Below are 19737 nucleotides of genomic sequence, written 5' to 3'. Positions count from 1 at the left end.
AGGCCAGACTTAAACTTTCTAAAGCCTGATCCAACCTATTTTCACCCCTAATTATAACTAAAAATAAAAATGGTTAAGAAAATGACAAATTTTATTATAAATATAATGTTTTATCAATCAAAAGAAAAAAATTAGTTAGTAAAATAAATTATAAAAAGATTATAAAAATTTCTAAAAAGATAATCTTTAATTTTTACTTTAAAGTTGCGAAGTTTAACAACTTTTATATTATATATATTTCTAACTGTCCTATTTATTTACAATTCTTTTTTAATTAAAGATATTTAGTTTTTTAAAATTAATTAGTTATTTATAAATTTATAATAGTATGAAGACGATGATTATAACTAACTAGGGTTTGAATGGATCAGGTCGTAAATACAGCCAGGCCAATAAAATATCTAATTATAAATGCTAACTAGGATTTATTAAGCTTCCATTAAGAAGATCTGTGTGTGAATTTTTTGTCGTTATTCATTCGTTTTCTTTTGTTGTAATGTCGATGGATACTTTCTCGCTTGGCGTGATACGACCGCCCCCTGGAAGCTGCGACGAAAGAGGGAAGCGGCCGAAATCAGATCAAGATCCGAAAACAGAACCGGAATCAGGATCAAGCTCGGAACCGGAACCGGAATCGGAAACAGATTCAGAAACGGAACGTGAATTAGAAAAAGAACGGGACAGGGCGTTTGGTTGGCAATCGATTCCATTAGAAGATCTGGAGGTTAGTGATCTGTCTAGTCGTTATGAAGATCACCCTTACCCTTTCGCTTATAGCTGTCCCAAATTTACGTACGTGAATAAAGCCATGAGAAAACAAGAAGAGGATGGTAAAAAGGCCCTTGCTGATTATCGGGAGAGTTCTCGTAACATAAGTCCCTATGATGTTACCGATGTTCCATCCTTTGGAAATATATGCGGCAATAACTTTCCCAGACCTGTTACCATTACCGTTGATCGGCGCCAGCATTTCGTTCATCTCTCCAAACTTGCATTGGACAAATACAACCATGACAATGAGGGTATCAAATATGAGTTTGAAGATGTTATCAAGGCAACCAGGCAATTTGTTCCTCTTATTACTTATTATATTACCTTTCAAGCAAAAACTATACATGATGGAGTTGAAAACTGTCCTGCTGCTACAACTTTTCAAGCCCGGGTGTGGGACAGGACGCCTTCATCGGAATTGCCTGTGGTTGAGTCTTGTTCCATTAAAACCTAACACACACCACGGTAATAATATTATGCATGCTTACATGTTTACTTTCTTGCTTACATGTTTACTTTCTTTTATTCTACTCTAGATATGTATAGAGTAGAACATAAAAGAAAATAAACATACATTATCACTAATATTCAAACATTATAAGCCACATTTAAAACTATATTTCAAATCTTTGATATATAATTTCTTACACATCCAACTTCTGTAAGAGAAGATTTTGTACAGAGAAGAAATAAAATGAGTATGTAAAGTCAAATTACATGTGACGAAGATATAAATCAACAATAAAGTACATGACCAGGATCATTCTAGAATCACCAAAGTTAATTTCAACTGCAGATAATACATGTAATCACCAAAGTTAAACTTACGTGCAATATATTCTGTTGAAAATCGCAATTCTTTGATCTGCTTATTGCATCTTTTCTCCAGACTTCTATCAAAATCGAGATGAAGACATCCTCGAATATCAAGAGATTCAAGAAGAGGGCATCCATCTAGAACAGCTAGTAATCCATTATTGGTGAGTTGGTTATTCAAAATTGTAAGGTGGCGCAGCTTATACATTGATTTTGCAATAACAAATGCCACATCATTGCACTTATTGTCGCCTGCTGCCTCAATACAAGGGCTAAATTGCATTGATTTCAAAAGTGGACAACATTTGCCAATATATTGAAAAAAATCAGTTCTTAGGTCCGAACAATGACAAATGTCAAGCTCTTCTAAGAATGGCTGCTTCTTCACAACTTTCTTGAATGCCTCATTTGAAATGTCATGGCATCCTTCAAGCCACATGCATCTCAATTGATCTGAAGTCCTAGAAAGTACTCTAGCTCTCCCATCATAAACATTTCAAACTCGTTCTACATAATTTCAAAAAATTATTTGCGCAAGGTTTCATTAGTAGCACCAAAAATAATATCATCGACATAAATTTAATCTGATAAGATGTCATACTCGATTTTTTTTATTTATATTTTATCCACTTGTCCTCTTCAAAGTTTGTTATCAAGAAAAAATTTACTTATTTTTTATTCCTCAACGAAAAATTGATATTTTGAAATCAGAACGTAAGATAATTATAACTAGGGGTGGGAATAGGCCAAACCGGCCTACAAGGGCATATAGCCTAGGCTACATAAGGTCGGGTCAGGCCTATTTAATAAAGAGGCTAGACTTAGACTTTTTTAAAAGTCTATTTTATTAAATAGATTAGACTTAGGCTATTAAAAAAGTATATAATGTCTTATAGGTCGGCCTATACTTTCATATATATTTGAGATATGCTAAATAGGTTGGCTCATGTGTGTGTGTGTGTGTGTGTGTGTGTATATATATATATATATATATATATATATATATATATATATATATATATATATATATATATATATATATCAAATGACACCAGTGTCAAAGTTTAATTTGACACCAAAATCTCAACCGTTAAAAGAATTGATTTAACGGTGATACTAAATGAAATAAAATAATAATAAAAAATACATAGTATATTTTTCTCCTAAAAAATAGGCTATTTAGTATCACCGTTAGATTAATTTTTTTAACGGTTGAGATTTGGTGTCAAATTAAACTTTGACATCTCGGTGTCATTTGATCTTATCCCACATAGAAAAAAAATGCTTAATAGGCTAGTATATGTATGCATATATATTCGAGTAAAAATAAGCCGGCTTATATATGCATATACAAGCCGGCCTATAAGGTTTCTTAAGTAATATGAATTAATTGAAAATTTAATGAGATACAGACTTTTAAATAAGCTTCGGACCAGATCAGACTTTTAAAAAGGCCAGGATAAGCCAAAAACTAATCCTATAATAGGCCAGACTTAAACTTTCTAAAGCCTGATCCAACCTATTTTCACCCCTAATTATAACTAAAAATAAAAATGGTTAAGAAAATGACAAATTTTATTATAAATATAATGTTTTATCAATCAAAAGAAAAAAATTAGTTAGTAAAATAAATTATAAAAAGATTATAAAAATTTCTAAAAAGATAATCTTTAATTTTTACTTTAAAGTTGCGAAGTTTAACAACTTTTATATTATATATATTTCTAACTGTCCTATTTATTTACAATTCTTTTTTAATTAAAGATATTTAGTTTTTTAAAATTAATTAGTTATTTATAAATTTATAATAGTATGAAGACGATGATTATAACTAACTAGGGTTTGAATGGATCAGGTCGTAAATACAGCCAGGCCAATAAAATATCTAATTATAAATGCTAACTAGGATTTATTAAGCTTCCATTAAGAAGATCTGTGTGTGAATTTTTTGTCGTTATTCATTCGTTTTCTTTTGTTGTAATGTCGATGGATACTTTCTCGCTTGGCGTGATACGACCGCCCCCTGGAAGCTGCGACGAAAGAGGGAAGCGGCCGAAATCAGATCAAGATCCGAAAACAGAACCGGAATCAGGATCAAGCTCGGAACCGGAACCGGAATCGGAAACAGATTCAGAAACGGAACGTGAATTAGAAAAAGAACGGGACAGGGCGTTTGGTTGGCAATCGATTCCATTAGAAGATCTGGAGGTTAGTGATCTGTCTAGTCGTTATGAAGATCACCCTTACCCTTTCGCTTATAGCTGTCCCAAATTTACGTACGTGAATAAAGCCATGAGAAAACAAGAAGAGGATGGTAAAAAGGCCCTTGCTGATTATCGGGAGAGTTCTCGTAACATAAGTCCCTATGATGTTACCGATGTTCCATCCTTTGGAAATATATGCGGCAATAACTTTCCCAGACCTGTTACCATTACCGTTGATCGGCGCCAGCATTTCGTTCATCTCTCCAAACTTGCATTGGACAAATACAACCATGACAATGAGGGTATCAAATATGAGTTTGAAGATGTTATCAAGGCAACCAGGCAATTTGTTCCTCTTATTACTTATTATATTACCTTTCAAGCAAAAACTATACATGATGGAGTTGAAAACTGTCCTGCTGCTACAACTTTTCAAGCCCGGGTGTGGGACAGGACGCCTTCATCGGAATTGCCTGTGGTTGAGTCTTGTTCCATTAAAACCTAACACACACCACGGTAATAATATTATGCATGCTTACATGTTTACTTTCTTGCTTACATGTTTACTTTCTTTTATTCTACTCTAGATATGTATAGAGTAGAACATAAAAGAAAATAAACATACATTATCACTAATATTCAAACATTATAAGCCACATTTAAAACTATATTTCAAATCTTTGATATATAATTTCTTACACATCCAACTTCTGTAAGAGAAGATTTTGTACAGAGAAGAAATAAAATGAGTATGTAAAGTCAAATTACATGTGACGAAGATATAAATCAACAATAAAGTACATGACCAGGATCATTCTAGAATCACCAAAGTTAATTTCAACTGCAGATAATACATGTAATCACCAAAGTTAAACTTACGTGCAATATATTCTGTTGAAAATCGCAATTCTTTGATCTGCTTATTGCATCTTTTCTCCAGACTTCTATCAAAATCGAGATGAAGACATCCTCAAATATCAAGAGATTCAAGAAGAGGGCATCCATCTAGAACAGCTAGTAATCCATTATTGGTGAGTTGGTTATTCAAAATTGTAAGGTGGCGCAGCTTATACATTGATTTTGCAATAACAAATGCCACATCATTGCACTTATTGTCGCCTGCTGCCTCAATACAAGGGCTAAATTGCATTGATTTCAAAAGTGGACAACATTTGCCAATATATTGAAAAAAGTCAGTTCTTAGGTCCGAACAATGACAAATGTCAAGCTCTTCTAAGAATGGCTGCTTCTTCACAACTTTCTTGAATGCCTCATTTGAAATGTCATGGCATCCTTCAAGCCACATGCATCTCAATTGATTTGAAGTCCTAGAAAGTACTCTAGCTCTCCCATCATAAACATTTCAAACTCGTTCTACATAATTTCAAAAAATTATTTGCGCAAGGTTTCATTAGTAGCACCAAAAATAATATCATCGACATAAATTTAATCTGATAAGATGTCATACTCGATTTTTTTTATTTATATTTTATCCACTTGTCCTCTTCAAAGTTTGTTATCAAGAAAAAATTTACTTATTTTTTATTCCTCAACGAAAAATTGATATTTTGAAATCAGAACGTAAGATAATTATAACTAGGGGTGGGAATAGGCCAAACCGGCCTACAAGGGCATATAGCCTAGGCTACATAAGGTCGGGTCAGACCTATTTAATAAAGAGGCTAGACTTAGACTTTTTTAAAAGTCTATTTTATTAAATAGATTAGACTTAGGCTATTAAAAAAGTATATAATGTCTTATAGGTCGGCCTATACTTTCATATATATTTGAGATATGCTAAATAGGTTGGCTCATGTGTGTGTGTGTGTGTGTATATATATATATATATATATATATATATATATATATATATATATATATATATATATATATATATATATATATATATATATATATATATATACATATATATATATATGGGATAAGATCAAATGACACCAGTGTCAAAGTTTAATTTGACACCAAAATCTCAACCGTTAAAAGAATTGATTTAACGGTGATACTAAATGAAATAAAATAATAATAAAAATTACATAGTATATTTTTCTCCTAAAAAATAGGCTATTTAGTATCACCGTTAGATTAATTTTTTTAACGGTTGAGATTTGGTGTCAAATTAAACTTTGACATCTTGGTGTCATTTGATCTTATCCCACATAGAAAAAAAATGCTTAATAGGCTAGTATATGTATGCATATATATTCGAGTAAAAATAAGTCGGCTTATATATGCATATACAAGCCGACCTATAAGGTTTCTTAAGTAATATGAATTAATTGAAAATTTAATGAGATACAAACTTTTAAATAAGCTTCGGACCAAATCAGACTTTTAAAAAGGCCAGGATAAGCCAAAAACTAATCCTATAATAGGCCAGACTTAAACTTTCTAAAGCCTGATCCAACCTATTTTCACCCCTAATTATAACTAAAAATAAAAATGGTTAAGAAAATGACAAATTTTATTATAAATATAATGTTTTATCAATCAAAAGAAAAAAATTAGTTAGTAAAATAAATTATAAAAAGATTATAAAAATTTCTAAAAAGATAATCTTTAATTTTTACTTTAAAGTTGCGAAGTTTAACAACTTTTATATTATATATATTTCTAACTGTCCTATTTATTTACAATTCTTTTTTAATTAAAGATATTTAGTTTTTTAAAATTAATTAGTTATTTATAAATTTATAATAGTATGAAGACGATGATTATAACTAACTAGGGTTTGAATGGATCAGGTCGTAAATACAGCCAGGCCAATAAAATATCTAATTATAAATGCTAACTAGGGTTTATTAAGCTTCCATTAAGAAGATCTGTGTGTGAATTTTTTGTCGTTATTCATTCGTTTTCTTTTGTTGTAATGTCGATGGATACTTTCTCGCTTGGCGTGATACGACCGCCCCCTGGAAGCTGCGACGAAAGAGGGAAGCGGCCGAAATCAGATCAAGATCCGAAAACAGAACCGGAATCAGGATCAAGCTCGGAACCGGAACCGGAATCGAAAACAGATTCAGAAACGGAACGTGAATTAGAAAAAGAACGGGACAGGGCGTTTGGTTGGCAATCGATTCCATTAGAAGATCTGGAGGTTAGTGATCTGTCTAGTCGTTATGAAGATCACCCTTACCCTTTCGCTTATAGCTGTCCCAAATTTACGTACGTGAATAAAGCCATGAGAAAACAAGAAGAGGATGGTAAAAAGGCCCTTGCTGATTATCGGGAGAGTTCTCGTAACATAAGTCCCTATGATGTTACCGATGTTCCATCCTTTGGAAATATATGCGGCAATAACTTTCCCAGACCTGTTACCATTACCGTTGATCGGCGCCAGCATTTCGTTCATCTCTCCAAACTTGCATTGGACAAATACAACCATGACAATGAGGGTATCAAATATGAGTTTGAAGATGTTATCAAGGCAACCAGGCAATTTGTTCCTCTTATTACTTATTATATTACCTTTCAAGCAAAAACTATACATGATGGAGTTGAAAACTGTCCTGCTGCTACAACTTTTCAAGCCCGGGTGTGGGACAGGACGCCTTCATCGGAATTGCCTGTGGTTGAGTCTTGTTCCATTAAAACCTAACACACACCACGGTAATAATATTATGCATGCTTACATGTTTACTTTCTTGCTTACATGTTTACTTTCTTTTATTCTACTCTAGATATGTATAGAGTAGAACATAAAAGAAAATAAACATACATTATCACTAATATTCAAACATTATAAGCCACATTTAAAACTATATTTCAAATCTTTGATATATAATTTCTTACACATCCAACTTCTGTAAGAGAAGATTTTGTACAGAGAAGAAATAAAATGAGTATGTAAAGTCAAATTACATGTGACGAAGATATAAATCAACAATAAAGTACATGACCAGGATCATTCTAGAATCACCAAAGTTAATTTCAACTGCAGATAATACATGTAATCACCAAAGTTAAACTTACGTGCAATATATTCTGTTGAAAATCGCAATTCTTTGATCTGCTTATTGCATCTTTTCTCCAGACTTCTATCAAAATCGAGATGAAGACATCCTCGAATATCAAGAGATTCAAGAAGAGGGCATCCATCTAGAACAACTAGTAATCCATTATTGGTGAGTTGGTTATTCAAAATTGTAAGGTGGCGCAGCTTATACATTGATTTTGCAATAACAAATGCCACATCATTGCACTTATTGTCGCCTGCTGCCTCAATACAAGGGCTAAATTGCATTGATTTCAAAAGTGGACAACATTTGCCAATATATTGAAAAAAATCAGTTCTTAGGTCCGAACAATGACAAATGTCAAGCTCTTCTAAGAATGGCTGCTTCTTCACAACTTTCTTGAATGCCTCATTTGAAATGTCATGGCATCCTTCAAGCCACATGCATCTCAATTGATTTGAAGTCCTAGAAAGTACTCTAGCTCTCCCATCATAAACATTTCAAACTCGTTCTACATAATTTCAAAAAATTATTTGCGCAAGGTTTCAAGCAAAAACTATACATGATGGAGTTGAAAACTGTCCTGCTGCTACAACTTTTCAAGCCCGGGTGTGGGACAGGACGCCTTCATCGAAATTGCCTGTGGTTGAGTCTTGTTCCATTAAAACCTAACACACACCAAGGTAATAATATTATGCATGTTTACATGTTTACTTGTAGAACATAAAAAAAAGTAAACATACATAATCACTAATATTCAAACATTATAAGCCACATTTAAACCTATATTTCAAATCTTTATATATAGTTTCTCACACATGTAACTTCTGTTAGAGAAGATTTTGTATAGAAAAGAAATAAAATGAGTATGTAAAGTCAAATTACATGTGACTAAGATAAATTAACAATAAAGTACATGACCAGGATCATTCTAGAATCACCAAATTTAATTTCAAATGCAGATAATACATGTAGTCACCAAAGTTAAACTTATGTGCAATATATTCTGTTGGAAATCGTAATTCTTTGATCTGCTTATTGCATCTTTTCTCCAGACTTCTATCAAAATCGAGATGAAGACATCCTCGAATATCAAGAGATTCAAGAAGAGGGCATCCATCTAAAACAGCTAGTAATCCATTATTGGTGAGTTGGTTATTTAAAATTGTAAGGTGGCGCAGCTTATACATTGATTTTGCAATAACAAATGCCACATCATCGCACTTATTGTCGCCTGCTGTTTCAATACAAGGGCTAAATTTCATTGACTTCAAAAGTGGACAACATTTGCCAATATATTTAAAAAAATCAGTTCTTAGGTCCGAACAATGACAAATGTCAAGCTCTTCTAAGAATGGCTGCTTCTTCACAACTTTCTTGAATGCCTCATTTGAAATGTCATGGCATCCTTCAAGCCACATGCATCTCAATTGATTTGCACTGAAAATTTGAAAACAAATAATATTGAAAATATATTATTAAGAATTCCATATCGGACAATATATGGTGAATATGTACTTATAAGTGGGGTAATCGTCATTTTATAAGTCTGTTTTGTAGGGATAAGTTAGACCATCTGCTATAAAATTTCATATCAGATCATTGTGGGTACTTATCATAACAAATTAATTAAGAACACAAAATTCTACCTGTTAGCTATATGAAGAAGAAGATCATCGGTCCCAAAATTCTTGATATAAATGTCTTTGAGATGACCACAACTTTGTTCAACAGCATAGTGACAAATCTTCTCTAATCTACTAGAATATGAACGGGTGCAGTAACCGTGCATAGATAAAAATCTATGCACCGTGCATAGATTATTATGGACCATTGGATCATTGGATCAAATTCTAGATATCAATTGTTATTACTCAATACTCACCACTCAAAACTCAATACTCAATACTCAATACTCAATACTGGATTAAAAACATGATCCAATGGCTTAGGTAGACTTATACATGGTGCATAAGGAAAATCCTTATGCATATTAGCCAAAGCCAATATGAACAGCATAGTGACAAATCTTCTCTAATCTACTAGAATATGAACAGTCATAGCATGACCGAGAGATATCTCCGATCATGTCAATGGTGCACCACATGAGAGGGTCCTTGCAAATATTCCACCAGAGAGGGCACACAACAGATGCACTTGTCACTAATTCAAGTGTACCAAGTCTCTGCAGTATGTTGATTGCTATGTCTCTAGGAAGTTCAAGCCAGTTTGACTTTGCTGTGATCTCAAGATTATCATTTTCTGTTGCAGGACTCATACAAGAAGAAGGCATGATGTTGCAGGTGAAACAAAAAGATACAAAGTTTTATGGTTGAGAAGTTGAAATACTAGGAATTAACAATGAACACATGGTTTTGTTGTATTATTAACTTCATTAATTAATTTTATGGATCCACCTTGTATTAAGGGGGTTCACGTGTACTTCTATCATTTTCGACTTACATTCAATATTTTATATTTGGTATATCTCGTACCGACTTTCTCTTCTCAGGTAAAAGTCAAACCTTATCACAATGTCCAATGCCCTCATTTTTAGGACATCTAATGCATTAAAAGTCTAAGCACATAAGGAACTTTCAAGTACAGAAAATTAAAGGTCTAGCAGAATTGAGTTTGGTAGAATTGATTCTATCAGAATTGATTCTAGCAGAATTGATTTATGTTTGGATACATTTATGTAAAAGTGAGTTGAGCAATAAATTTTAGTGTAAAAATCACCCAGAATCAATTCTGGAGGTAGAAGCTACAAATTGTAGCTTCAAGTAGAATCAATTCTAGAGGCAGAATCAATTCTACTTTTGTCTAACCAAACATATCAAAATCACCCAAAATCAATTCTACACCTCTAGAATTGCTTTTGGTCATTCCAAAAGCTAATCCAAACATGCACTTTGTCAATGAGAATCCTAAACACTCTCATTTTCCATGTATTTATAAAAGAAAAGGTGACAAAGACTAGCCTTGAATTTATGGAATTTCTGTTATAAAGGAAAGGGTAGAAGAATGAGAAAGTTGTTGGTAAACGATAAGAAATGGAAGGATTTTTCAATGATTGACAATCCATATTAAGAATTTACCACTTCTCAAACGCATAAGCACTAAAACATTAAAAACATTTCATGTATAAAGAACATAAAACAAAAATAAAGGCACAAACACTCTTTTGCAAAAATTTGATTTTGCAAAGAAGTTGTCCTAACAGATATGCCAATTTTAAATGAAAATGTCAAGTGTCATTTTATTATAGTATATATTATGATATTTAAAAACGATTTTAAAAAATAAATTTATTAAATTGGATCGATTGAATGATGAAATTTTAATTGTGTAGTGGTGAAATTGGTGAGACTAAACCCATAAGAAAAACTTAGCTCATTTGTTTAAAACAGAGTCACCACCACACTTTATTGTTTCTAAAATGAATGGGAGAAAGAGCGAATAAAACTCACAGATGTTTTTAAAATCAAAACTAATAAACTTATTAGAGATTTGGGTACGGAGGGTTTGTTATACAAGGTGAAGAATTTAAACACCCTTCATATCCATGATATCCCATGGGAACCTCTTTGAAAATATTATTGTTTTTGTGTACATTTGTTTTGAAAAAGCATATGTGAACTTGTTTAAAAAGAGTGTGGTGATGAGAAAAGAAGTTTTTGAAAGTGAGCTCGATAAGATATCGCATCTTAGGCCTACATACGCCTTTTAGAGAAAAGGGAAGTCAGAGCTTTTGTAGTTCCCCTTAAAAGGAAAATAAAAGGGGGCCAAAGTGGCCAAAATCTTTTTGGGTGTTAAGCTTTAACAATACTCAACAAGTTTTAATATAAAGGGACCAAGCCTTAACAATACAAGGTAAATGGACTAAGATTAGTTTCACCGGGAATAATTCTCCTCTTAGTACCAAGGTTTTAAAACAAAAGGGTGGTTGAGCTTTAACAATACAAAACCAATAAAAGGGTTGAGTTTAAAAAGGTTGAGCTTTAACAATACAAAACCATTTTTAAAACAAATGCAAAGCTTTAACAATACTCAGCACAAAATAAAAGAAATTTGGAAAAGAGTTTGAGTACCTTGACAATTTTAGTCAATGCCATTCCCATTCTTTTGGATTTTTCAACAATAACTTTAAGTAATTAATCAATGGATACCTCAATGTGTGTGTTTAACATGTGTCACAAAAGACAAACAAGTGAGTATGATAATCATTAACATGAACTCAAATGATAATGGGAAAGGATGTTTAATACCTTTGAATTAATTCATGTATGAACGAATATGATGGATGATGGATATGAATCTCATGCATGTGGAGTTATTAAACAAAGTATATACAATGATAATACAATGGATAAAAAGTACAAAAATACGAGGATAAAATCAACAAGCATATGTACAAATAAAAATGATCAAAGCAGCAAGTCATATTTAACATGGATAAGCAAAGGATCATGGATTAGGGTTTTGGGAAATTAGGGTTTTAGAATCACACCTAAACCTAATTAATCTTTTATGATTTAAAATACCAAATTCTAAAAGAGAATTGGTCTAAGGGTACCTGGAAAAGTCAAGGACACATTATCCTAACCCTAAAAATATATTTACAAAAAATACACAAAGTTAATTTGAAGAAAATATTCAAAAAGGAATGATTTTTGTTGATTTTTTAATACTTACCTACCTCTTTTGATTTATTTTTAAATGAAGTAAAAATAAATATTTTTCGATTTTTATTTTATAACATGAAAATATACAAGTTAAATAAGCTACACAAAAAAATCAAGCCAAAATAATTAATTTTACTATTTTAAAATGATTTTCAAAGTTGTAAAGAATATAAAATGAATTAGTGATATAAAATAAGGTTTTGTGGCCACCAAGGTTTGAACTCATGCTCTAAAGCTTACCAGACAAAACATAACCATTGAGCCACTGTGCTATATTTGTTAAACAAACGCACGCGCAAGGAAATAAGGGAAAAAATTTCATGAATTCGAATTTTGACTTCGTCTTCAACCTCAAGAACAAAATTTCTGGAAATTCAAACTTGCTCGAATCTTAATCTTTTTTGAAAATGTAAGGGTTCATTTTGTGTAACTTTTAAAGGAGAATCCAACCATATAACTTTCATAAATTTATTTTAAGAGAAACTCATGAATTTTCCAGAAAACCTCAAGAACCCTAATTTTTCAAACTAAAGTTAAATGCTTATTCTAAACAATTGATCCCTAAAACCTTAGGGCTATTACTCCCTACATTGTTTACAGTGGAATGGCAACAAGTTTTGTTCAGGATGATGCCTAAATGAGTAAGCTCGAGTTCAAGCTTCTTACCTCTAAAAATGGAGATCAATCTGAACCTTGAGGTGTTACAAAAGTGTTGCAGTGATCTGGAAAGCTTCAATGACCTCTAAGGATGGTGTTTGAATGCTTAGAATGCTTTAAGAACCTCTGCAACTTTAACCGATAGCACCTACAAAATGAAAAATTCAAAGAGCAATAATGGAATATGAGTGTTACGATGATGAATGGATGGCATGAACAACTCCTATATGATATATGGAAGGTGTTTGGATGAATTGTTTAAGCAATGTGCTTAAGGAATGAAGTTTGGAAGGATAAGGCCTTTTGTGAAGCTTTAATGGAGGTATGAATGTGATTCTGAATTTGAGAGGTTTGAGAAGTGTTTGGAGGTGATCAACAACTTCCAAATGATGTATGGAAAATATTAGAAAGGTTGGTTTGCACCCAAAACTTCTCTATCTAAAAATTGCTATGAAAATGCAAATGATACAAAAAATGGATTTTGGAATGAAGAGTGACTTTGGAATTTATTGTGTGTTTGATCAAGGGAGTGATACCCTCTATTTATAGGCATGAATTAGGGTTTGTGGAGGGAAAAATCTGATTGAATTGAGCTCCCATGTGATACTTGTACTTGGTTGCTTATTCATGAAGAAAAGAGAAAGTTTGGTTTTCCATGGAAGGTACATAGCTTTAAGCATGCTTGGGAGGCTTTAATCTGATCATAGAGAGTTTGCTTGCTGATTTCAACTTGCTTTTGCTGCAAATGAAACATGTTTAGAGGCTCAATGCAAGAGTGGTTGGATTAAAGCCTCTTTACAAGAATGGAAGTGTGATCTTTATGCTTGAAATGGAATGATTCATTGTGTAATGGCTTAAGCATGTGAAACATAGCTCAAAAGAGTGTGAGAATCTCTGACTATGGCCTCTTAAATAAGTTAGAGGACTTGTACTTCAAGGATTTTTAAGATTTAGATCAAGATTCAAACTTTGTTCTTCATGTTCTTCTTCATTTTCAAGTGTTATGGAGCCTTGTTTGCAAAATCATATCTCATAGCTCAAGCCATGGAATTTCATGCTATTGGTCTTTTTGGAAATCCCTTGCCATACTTCAATTCACTTATTAAAAGTTTCCTCAAAATATTTTGGGATCATAGAGAAAAATGGCCATAAAGTGAAGAAAAATTTAAGTGAAAACACTTGAAAATTTTCCTAAGTTTTTTGAACATAATCTTCATAATTCCATATCTCTCAAAATAATCACTTTTGATGAAACCTTGAGTTGAGACAAAGTTATTTATTTTATTAAGATCTACAACTTTCATTTTGAGAGATTTTTGAGTGTGTAGGTGAAATTTGAAGTACCCAAAATGAGGTCAAAATCACTTAAAAACCCTAATTTTGACTTTTGTTGACTTTTTTATTCTTGATGAATTTTCTTGATTTCTCTTGGTAAAATGTCTTAAGTAATCATATGTTGATTATTTGAATCCTCAAAATTTTCATGGTTGACCATTTTCTAAAAAGTCAAAGGTTGACTCACACAGTTGACTTTTTTCAGATGAACTGCAGTTTTGTGGATTCCATATGAATCAAGGTTTCCTCTTTAAATGAATGATGTGAATGGATTATAATGTTGATTTGGATGCCTTTCAATCATGGTTTGAGTCTTGGAGCCATGTCTTGATTAAAAGTCAACCCTTCAGTGGAATTAGGTTAAAACCCTAATTTGGGCCTCAGGTGATCTTGAAAGTGGTTGATCTTGAATTGGGCCATATTTGGACTTGGATATTGATGAGAGAATCATTTGAATCATAGGATAATGTTGAACTTCCTTGTGGGTCTCAAAACCCTAATTTGCTCAGTCTCCTCTTTGATCAGTCTCCTGTCTTGGGACACAAGCAACAAACAACAATTTTTTTGTGTCTTATGGTTAGCAAATGATATGCTTGATGATGATGATCCTACTATTTGAAATATGGTGGGATATTAGTGTTAAAAAATTGGGGTACAACAAATTGTAATCTAAAAACAAAATTTATTACATTTAATATTGATTTTAAAATTAGATAAATTTTTACTTCAAATTAAGAGATTTTATAAATATTAAAATAAAAAGAAAATAAAAGTTACATGCATTTTAAGATAAGACAAAATTGGATAAGTAATTTGTTTTCGAAAGTTTTTATAGCAAACAAGAGAAGTGTGGAGTGTGTAAAGTATTGAATGCAATGCAAAAAGTCATTGCAAAAGAGTGAGAGCACATAGTGAAACTAAGAAGTTGTTTGGAGAATAGAGCTCAGTTTCCATTGTAGCAGGTCATAAGCTCAAAGGGAAAACAAAAAAAAAATATAAACTTTAATTTGTATACATGTAGTTCCTCTATGACGTTTGCATTTACGAAAATAGCTCACATTGATGCACGATAACTAATATTAAAGCCCTTGTGATGCTCCTCGAAACACTAAAAACTCCCAAACACTCTCATTTTTCATGTATTTATAAAAGAGAAGGTGACAAAGACTAGCCTTTGGGTATTCGCGGTGCGGTTTAGGCGGTTTAGAGGTGAAAAATCATCTGAACTGCAGGAGAAAAAAGTGTGTGGTTTGGTTTGATTGACTATTAGAAATAAAATAAAATCAAACCAAACCAATGCTATTTGGATTGGTTCGGGTTTTTTTTTACAAAAATATATTGAACCATACATACACATATAAGCGACAACATAACTTTGTATTTAGTCATTTATGTGTTATCAAATATCAACAAAATTCATCATATTTTAATAACAACTTTGCATTTACGAAAATAGCTCACATTGATGCACGATAACTAATATTAAAGCCCTTGTGATGCTCCTCGAAACACTAAAAACTCCCAAACACTCTCATTTTTCATGTATTTATAAAAGAGAAGGTGACAAAGACTAGCCTTTGGGTATTCGCGGTGCGGTTTAGGCGGTTTAGAGGTGAAAAATCATCTGAACTGCAGGAGAAAAAAGTGTGTGGTTTGGTTTGATTGACTATTAGAAATAAAATAAAATCAAACCAAACCAATGCTATTTGGATTGGTTCGGGTTTTTTTTTACAAAAATATATTGAACCATACATACACATATAAGCGACAACATAACTTTGTATTTAGTCATTTATGTGTTATCAAATATCAACAAAATTCATCATATTTTAATAACAACTTTGCGTTTATATACAAAAATAATATTAGATATGAGTGGAATAAAAAACATAAAATAGTAGCATAAAATAATATAAAAAAATTTTAATGAAATAGAAAAAAATAGGAGATGAAATATTAAAAGAAGATGAAAAGGAAAGAGCATAAGAGATGAGAGATTATATAAGAATAAGAATATTATAAACGTAATTGGAAGAGAGAACAATAGAATAAAATTAAGAGGATAAAAAAGAAAGAACTTAAGAGATGAAAGACTAGAAAAGAATATGTGATATGTACTTGGAAAAGAAGATGAGAAGAAGGCGCAATACCGCTAGGAGAGATTTTATAAGACTTAAACTGAAACCGTAAGTGTGAGAAAGAGAAAATCATTCGTAATCGTAAGGCCAAGGCATAATAGGTTTGAGTTTTGGTTGGATATAAACTAATTTAAGTTTAGGGGTTGTAACATAATGCGGTTTGGTTCGGTTGGTTCAGTTTGAAAAATACAAACCACAAACCAAACCAAACGGCACGGTTTGTTAAAAAATGACCCAAACACATCCGAACCAAATGCGGTCTTTTGTGGTTTCGGTTTGGTTTGGTTTGGTTTTGCGGTTTTCTATTGGACCTAGTGGTTTTGAACACCCCTAGGTAGAAAAGTGTAAAAGTTGTTAGTAAACAGTTGGGAATGGAAGAATTTTTTATGACTGACGAGTCATATTAAGAATTTTACCACTCCTCAAATGCATAAACACTAAATCATTGAAAACAGTTCATAATATAAAACAAAACAAAAATAAAGGCACATACACTGTTTATCAAAAAAATGATTTTGCAAAGAAGTTATTCAAACAGCTATGCAAATTTACAATGAAAATGTTACATGTCACTTTGTTATAGTATATATTATGATATTTAAAAACGATTTTAAAAAATAAATTTATTAAACTGGAACGGTTAGAATTTTTTTTTAATTGTAACATAAAAACAAATTTTATTATATATAATATTAATTTTAAAATTATATAAATTTTTACTTCAAAATAAGAGATTTTATAAATATTTTAAAAAAGAAAATAAAAAATACATGCATTTTAAGATAAGACAAAACTAGTTAAGTAATTTGTTTTTCAAATTTTTTTTATAGCAAACAGGAGAAGAGTGGAGTGTGTAGAGTATTGACACATGCCATTGTATAATTAGTGGAATGCAAAGCAAAAAGTTGTTGCAAAAGTGTGAGAGCACATAGTGAGAGAAAGAAGTTGTTTGGAGAATAAAGCCCAGTTTCCATTGTAGAAGAAGGACAGAAGCTCAAAGGGAAAATCAAGAAAGATAAACTTTAATTTGTATGCTTGTAGTTCCTCTATGAAGTTTGCGTCTACGAAAATAACTCACATTGATGCACGATAACTGATATTAAAGCTCTGGTAATACTCCTCGGAACACTAAAAACTCCCAAACACTCTCATTTTCCATGTAGTTATAAAAGATAAGGTGACAAAAACTATCCTTGAATGTATGAGATATCTGTTATAAAGGAAAGGGTAGAAGAGTGAGAAAGTTGTTAGTAAACAGTTGAGAATTGAAATATTTTTTATGACTGACGAGCCATGTTAATAATTTTACCACTACTCAGACTCATAAACACTCAAACATTGAAAAAATTTCATGTATGAAGAACATAAAATAGAATAAAGGAACATATACTCTTTTACAAAAAATTGATTATGCACAAAAGTTGTCCAAACAGGTATGCCAATTCACAAGAAAAAAGTCACGTGTCGGTGTCACTTTATTATAGTATTGTTATGATATTTAAAAACGATCTTAGAAAATAAATTTATTAAATTTGATCGGTTGGATGAAGAAATTTAAATTTTAATCTAAAAACAAAATTTATAAGTTATAACATTTAATATTGATTGTAAATTTAAACAAGTTTTTATATTAAAATAACAGATATTTTATATAATAAAGAAAAGAAAATAAAAATGACATGCATTTTAAGATAAGACAAAATTAGATAAGTAATTTGTTTTTGATTTTTTTTTATAGCAGAAAGAGAAGAGTGGAGCGTGTAGAGTATTGACACATGTCATTGTATAATTGATGTAATGCAATGCAAAAATTTGTTGCAAAAGAGTGAGAGCACAAAGTGAGATAAATAAGTTGTTTGGAGAATAGAGCCCAATTTCCATTGTAGCAGAGCTAAAGCTCAAAGGGAAAACAAAAAAAGGTAAACTTTAATTTGTATGTTTGTAGTTCCTCTATGAAGTTTGCATCTACAAAAATAGGTCACATTGATGCACGATAATTGTTATTAAAGCCCTTGTGATTCTATTGGGAACACTAAAAAAAATCCCAAACACTCTCATTTTCCATGTAGTTTATAAAAGAAAAGGCGACAAAGAGTAGCTTTAAATTTATGGGATTTAGGTTATAAATGAAAGAGTAGAAGAGTGGAAAAGTTACTAGTAAACAGTTAGGAATGGAAGAATTTTTTTATGATTGACGAGCCATGTTAAAAAATTTAACACTCCTCAGTCGCAAAAATATTCAAATATTGAAAATATTTCAAGTATGAAGAACATAAAACAAAAATAAAGGAACATACACTCTTTTATAAAAGTTTGATTTTGTACAAAAGTTATTCTAACAGGTATGCCAATTTGCAATGAAAATGTTACGTGTCACTTTGTTATAGTATATATTATCATACTTAAAAAAGATCTTAAAAAATAAATTTACTAAATTGGATAGTTAGACATAGAAATTTTAATTGTAATCTAAAAACAAAATTTATTACATTTAATACTGATTTTAAAATTAGATAATTTTTTATTTTAAAATAACAGATTTTTTATATATTAAAGAAAATAAAATAAAAATGACATGCGTTTTAAGAAAGGAAAAAATTAGAAACGTAATTTGTTTTGGAAATTTTTGATAGCAGACAAGAGAATAGTGGATCATGTAGAGTATTGACACATGTCATCGTATAATTAGTGGAATGCAATACAAAAAGCTATTGCAAATGAGTGAGAATACATAGTAAGAGAAGTTGTTTGGAGAATAGAGCTCGGTTTCCATTGTAGTAGAGAAAAAGCACAAAGGGAAAACAAAAAAGATGTAAACTTTAATTTTTTATGCTTGTAGTTCCTCTATAAATTGTGCGTCTACAAAAATTGCTCATATTGATGCGTGATAACTGATATAAAATCCCTTTTGATGCTCCTCGGAACACTATTTTTAGACATTTTTTCTTCTTACTTTGTCAATGAGAATCCTAAATGTAATATTTCATATTGTCTAAGCATTTATATTTATATACTATGAAGAATTAAAGAAACGATTAGTAGGGATATTTTAGATTTGGTTGAAATTGAACCAAATGGCATCTTGGTGAATACCATTTAGTTAGAGGGCAAATTGGTCCAAAGAGAAAGTATATCATTAAAAGAATTTGTTGGACTT

At 31.4% G+C, this 19737-nt stretch overlaps 3 protein-coding genes across 3 annotated transcripts; 2 read left to right on the top strand and 1 right to left on the bottom strand.

Moving 5' to 3' along the window:
- Nucleotides 1-455: 455 nt before the first annotated feature.
- LOC131639596 (uncharacterized) lies at nucleotides 456-1949 on the top strand. The gene is made up of 2 exons (XM_058910080.1): nucleotides 456-1236; nucleotides 1661-1949. The coding sequence occupies exon 1, from the start codon at nucleotides 497-499 to the stop codon at nucleotides 1223-1225; it is 729 nt and encodes a 242-aa protein (XP_058766063.1). The 5' UTR covers nucleotides 456-496; the 3' UTR covers nucleotides 1226-1236; nucleotides 1661-1949.
- Nucleotides 1950-3573: 1624 nt separating this feature from the next.
- On the top strand, nucleotides 3574-4296 carry LOC131639589 (uncharacterized). The gene has a single exon (XM_058910072.1). It carries the CDS (start codon nucleotides 3574-3576, stop codon nucleotides 4294-4296), a length of 723 nt encoding a protein of 240 aa, XP_058766055.1.
- Nucleotides 4297-4761: 465 nt separating this feature from the next.
- LOC131639588 (putative F-box/LRR-repeat protein 23) lies at nucleotides 4762-5097 on the bottom strand. Its single transcript, XM_058910071.1, has one exon. The coding sequence runs from the start codon at nucleotides 5095-5097 to the stop codon at nucleotides 4762-4764; it is 336 nt and encodes a 111-aa protein (XP_058766054.1).
- Between the last annotated feature and the right edge of the window lie 14640 nt (nucleotides 5098-19737).

Source organism: Vicia villosa, unplaced genomic scaffold, assembly GCF_029867415.1.
Source record: "Vicia villosa cultivar HV-30 ecotype Madison, WI unplaced genomic scaffold, Vvil1.0 ctg.002705F_1_1, whole genome shotgun sequence".
In the NCBI taxonomy this organism is placed as follows: Eukaryota; Viridiplantae; Streptophyta; class Magnoliopsida; order Fabales; family Fabaceae; genus Vicia; species Vicia villosa.
The sequence above is the reverse complement of the archived record's forward strand: the minus strand, read 5'-3'. Positions and strand labels throughout refer to the sequence as shown.